Here is a 4,638-nt window from a genome sequence, read left to right on the forward strand (position 1 = left end):
CTTGAAAAATGAGGGCCCTCCAAAATCACCAGTGGCCAAAAGAATCACTGAATTCAATACAAATAGAATAATTTCTTTTTTATCCAGTATCATACTATAACGTACTATGTCAAAAGTTTCCGATCATAAATTGCGCGAGGAGGGAGGGTCGTCCCTCCACTTGTGTTCACATCAATGGAGGAGGAGATGGGAGGAGTCACTTGTTGGGGGGTCATCTTTTGCTTGAAATGGAGTGAAATGATGAGCGGCCCACCCCTTCATCTGACGCTCTCCTTTTCATTGACTCGCTCTCCTGCATCACACTGGAGACCCCGTGGAGCGGATCTTTTTGCCTCTATAAAGACGAGCACCCGCTCAGCCTCGTCAGGAGTTGATGGCGACGATTTCAAGCGGACCGCCCCTGCACGTACGTCCCACGCTGTGGAGCACCGCGACCACCTTTCGCCAGCGTGGACTTTGTTTTTGAATGCGGCGGGATTGTCCCGGTGCGGTTCTCCCGGGAGTGCGCAGGAGCCGCGCGCGTAAAAGCCTCACTTTGGTCCACTTTGCAGCCTCGCGTGGGCGTTTGCGTTACACTTGCGTGGTGGAGAAGACGCGACGCGAGGACACATGGCTGCGCTCACCATACAAAGGACTGACAACTTTTTGCATACCTTTTTGCAGGTTTGTTGCCGACACGTGACTCTGCACTTTCATGTTTCAGCGTCGAAGACAGGAGGACTTGCGTCACTTCTTTTTATAGAATAGACAATTCTTCCTGTGAACAAAAATAAAAGTGCAGTCACGCTCCGATTAGCAGCTTTATATTTAATGGATTGTGTTTGACTAACTTCGGGATGAAGTTAATTTTAGTGATGATTTGATTTCCTTACACCGTTGTAAATTGTTGGATTGATAAATTCGATTTGATATTTTGGAGTTGATTTTAACATTGACAGGATTGGAGTGGTCGTGTTGAATCAAGCAAATATTTTGTAGTAGCAGTAAGATGATACATTGTGCACATTTCACAATTTAAAATCAATTAAAGTCAAATTACTTGTTAGGTGATGGTGTGTGTGTGTTGAATTTACTCAATTTCATTTTGGCAAGTGGTTGCATGAAATAAAATAATTTATATGTATTTGGATCCGGATGCTTTTATTTCATGCGACCACTTGGCAAAATAAAATTGCGTAAATTCAACAAACTATTTTTTTCACTGAACAACAAGATCGACTGATTTTAAATGATGAGAGGTGCTCAATGAGCTACTACAATAACTACAAATAACAGAATATTTGCTTTGCGCTGACTCATAAAATTCAATTTAATCAAAGCTCAGTTTAAGTGTGCTTTTGTATTCACGGCCATTTTGGTTTTGCCCCCAAAACAGGACCGCACGCCCAGCTCGTCTCCGGAGGGCCCTCCCGGCGCCCTGTCCTTCCTGGCCACCACCTGCAGCCAGGCCTGGCAGGTGGGCAGTAGCACAGGCTCGGAAGGCTCCCAGTTCCCCTACGAGGCCAGCGTCAGCTCCGCTTCCGGCATGTTCCAGCTGTGGAGCAACGACATGGCGCCCGGCACGGCCCTCGGCACGCACCAAATGACCTTCACCGTGCCCAAGGTGCAGTTTCCGGGACACGTGCAGTCCGGCCTGAGCCACCACCCGCACCACCACCACCACCATCATCATCATCATCCGCACCACGAGCTTCCTCTCACCCCTCCGGCCGAGCCCGCTTCAGCTTACTCGTTCGAACTCTCCCCCGTTAAAGTGCAGGCCAACGGCGCCTACTACCCGCAACACAGCGGCGTGGGACAGAACTTCCCCGGCTTCCTCCAGAACTCCTCGGCCAGGCATCACGGTGAAGAAGGCCAGCAATGGTGGAGCCTTCCCCAAAGCAACGCCCCGCCCTCCAACCACCCCTTCACTCTGGGCAGGCAGCTGGTGTTGGGCCACCAGCCGCAGATCGCCGCTCTCCTCCAGGGGACCTCCAAGGGCCTGCTCAGCTCCACGCGCCGCTGCAGGCGCTGCAAGTGCCCCAACTGCCAAGCCGGCGGCGGCGGTGGTGCCGGCTTGGAGTTTGGCAAGAAGAGACTGCACATCTGCCACATTCCCGAGTGCGGTAAAGTGTACAAGAAGACCTCGCACCTGAAGGCCCACCTGCGCTGGCACGCCGGCGAGAGGCCCTTCATCTGCAACTGGCTCTTCTGCGGTAAAAGCTTCACGCGCTCCGACGAGCTGCAGCGGCACCTGCGCACGCACACCGGCGAGAAACGTTTCGGCTGCCAGCAGTGCGGCAAGAGGTTCATGAGGAGCGACCACCTCTCCAAGCACGTCAAGACCCACCAGAGCAGGAAGAGCCGCTCCGGTCAGCCGACGCACGCCGCCGACCCTCTGCTGGCCAACATCAAGAGAGAGTAACGGCCGCCGTCCGGAAGCTCCCGATCCAAACTTTGCACACCGGCCGGGGCGAGTGGCGAGCTATCCGAACGTCTTGAGCAGGCCAGCAAAAAAAAAAAAAAAAAAAACGCTTCACAGGTTCTCAATTTTAGAAAGCGGTTCTCTTGTTAGATTTCAATGAGGAACATGACCTCGCCTTTGTGCAATTAAAGGTAAGCCATACGAGAAAGCTCGGGATGAATGATGAAGAATGATGAGATGCTGAATTGAAGAATGGAGAAAAATGTTTTGGGAGAGGAACAACTTGAAAAAAATCAATCATTGACATTTATGGCAACAAAGCAAGTTTTTTTTGGGGTTGCTCCAAAACAATTTCCCGAGTTGATTTGACTTCAATCTTAAAGTCGGGCAGCAATACGAGGAATGTTTAATTTTTTTGTTGAAAATACGGGAAAGCCAAACTTCAAATATTTCCTTCAATTGCCCAACGTTAATTTTTGAAATGTTGACTTTACCCAACTTTTGTTTTTTTCCCCTTCAGTACAAATATTTTAATTTGTTTGCCTCACCTTAATATTTTAAAACACTTTCCCAAAGTGTATGCGTAACATTCCAATGTGACTGTAATTATGTATAAATGCAAACTGTTACTTGGTTAATGGCCGCATGTGAAATTTAATAAACAATTGAAACGAGGCGCACTTCTTTAATGTTACTTTCTCGCCCCTTCACAAGTGCAAATGCGCATAAAAATGGGCTGATTTATTTTATTTATTTATCTAGCTCATTCCCTAAATGGGGACCCCTCCCCTGCAGAGCTCCCAAAAGCCCTAACATTTGATGTACATGCAAATGATGATTTGATCCCCTACGGAATAATAAAGCTGCCCCGTTGTGCCGCCGGCGTGAAGGAAGCCCAAGACGGTTGTTCAAAGCACTAAATTGTCATCCCGTGGTCGCTCGCTCGCGCCTTCTGCAAGCAAGTTCACAGTCGTGTGGCCTTTTAGAGTTTGATTGAAGATTGAGTCAACAGATGCCACAGAGGGAGGGAAGGAGGGCACTGGCTAGGAATTGCCTGTGAATGGGACCCCTGTTGCCGAGACCCCCTCGCTGGTGACAGAAACTCCCTTTGATTTTGCACCCTTGTGAAAGTTAATACCCCCCCCCCCCCCCCCTCGTGAACCGTAGCCGTATATCACAGTCGTGTTACGATAGGCTCAGCTTTACGGCTCCGAATGGGCCTTTATCTCGAGAGCGGCCAACCAGATGTCTGCTCATCCAGGGGTTCCCTCTCTTTGTTTGCACCACTGTTTGAAGCTTCTTCAAGGGGGGGGGGGGGGGGGGGGGCATTGCAGAAGTCCATGTAAGGTCGTTTCGATGGCAGAAGAACTTTTTTATGGCGTTTTGCACATCATCGAGGACACAAACATTGTTAAATGTAAAAATATGGCAAATACGGTCATGTAAAAGCGATACATCCAATTGCAGCAAGAAAAATTATGTTTAAAGAATGTGATAAAAAGTCAAACGATAGCAATGGCAGATTTACTTAGGGTTAGGGATTCAAAGTTGGGTTTCATAGTAGAGACAGGTTTCAAAGCAAGTCAGGTTTTCAAAGTAGGGTCAGAGTTTCAAACTTGGGTTGGGGTTTCAAACTAGGGTCAGGGTAGGGTTTCAAAGTAGGGTTTCAAAGTAAGGGTTTCAAACTTGGGTTAGGAGTTCAAAATAAAAGATGTAAAGAGAGACTTTTTTGAATGAAAAGAAATGACCGTGTATAGTTAGGATTATTCTTTGTAAAAAAATGACCAAGTTGGGCTTTTTTTTTTTGTAAAAAAAAAAAAGGGGACAATGCATCATAAGGCTTTTTAGTAAAAAGAATAACCATATATGCAGCATTTTAAATAAATAAATAAAAAAAGACCACGTACAGTATGGCTTTTTGTTAGGAAAAAATGACCACGTGTAGTAAGGATTTTTTGTAGAAAAAAATAGCATGGAAAGCTGCGTGACTAAAGAACAGTATTGGTTGTAAGGTGAAAATACGAATTGGATCCCCCATGCAATTCATGTGCCACCCTGACGCTTAAGTCAGCGTGAGCGATAGACACGGTACTGTGGCTATGATGAGGAAGCACTCTGTCGTCCTCTACTGGTCAAAAGGCATAAAGCTTCTTGACAGAAGGGAAGCAAATGAGTTTGTTTACATCAAAAGACCAGAATTGGAGAAAATGGAATTGAGGGTACAAGAGAGCAAA

At 47.2% G+C, this 4,638-nt stretch overlaps 1 protein-coding gene across 1 annotated transcript; it reads left to right on the top strand.

Annotated features, from left to right (window-relative positions):
- Positions 1 to 259: 259 nt before the first annotated feature.
- On the top strand, positions 260 to 3,080 carry sp5l (Sp5 transcription factor-like). The gene is made up of 2 exons (XM_037268561.1): positions 260 to 663; positions 1,376 to 3,080. Exons 1-2 carry the CDS (start codon positions 610 to 612, stop codon positions 2,402 to 2,404), a joined length of 1,083 nt encoding a protein of 360 aa, XP_037124456.1. The 5' UTR covers positions 260 to 609; the 3' UTR covers positions 2,405 to 3,080.
- Positions 3,081 to 4,638: the final 1,558 nt, after the last annotated feature.

This window comes from Syngnathus acus, chromosome 2 (genome assembly GCF_901709675.1).
Source record: "Syngnathus acus chromosome 2, fSynAcu1.2, whole genome shotgun sequence".
NCBI classification, from domain to species: Eukaryota; Metazoa; Chordata; class Actinopteri; order Syngnathiformes; family Syngnathidae; genus Syngnathus; species Syngnathus acus.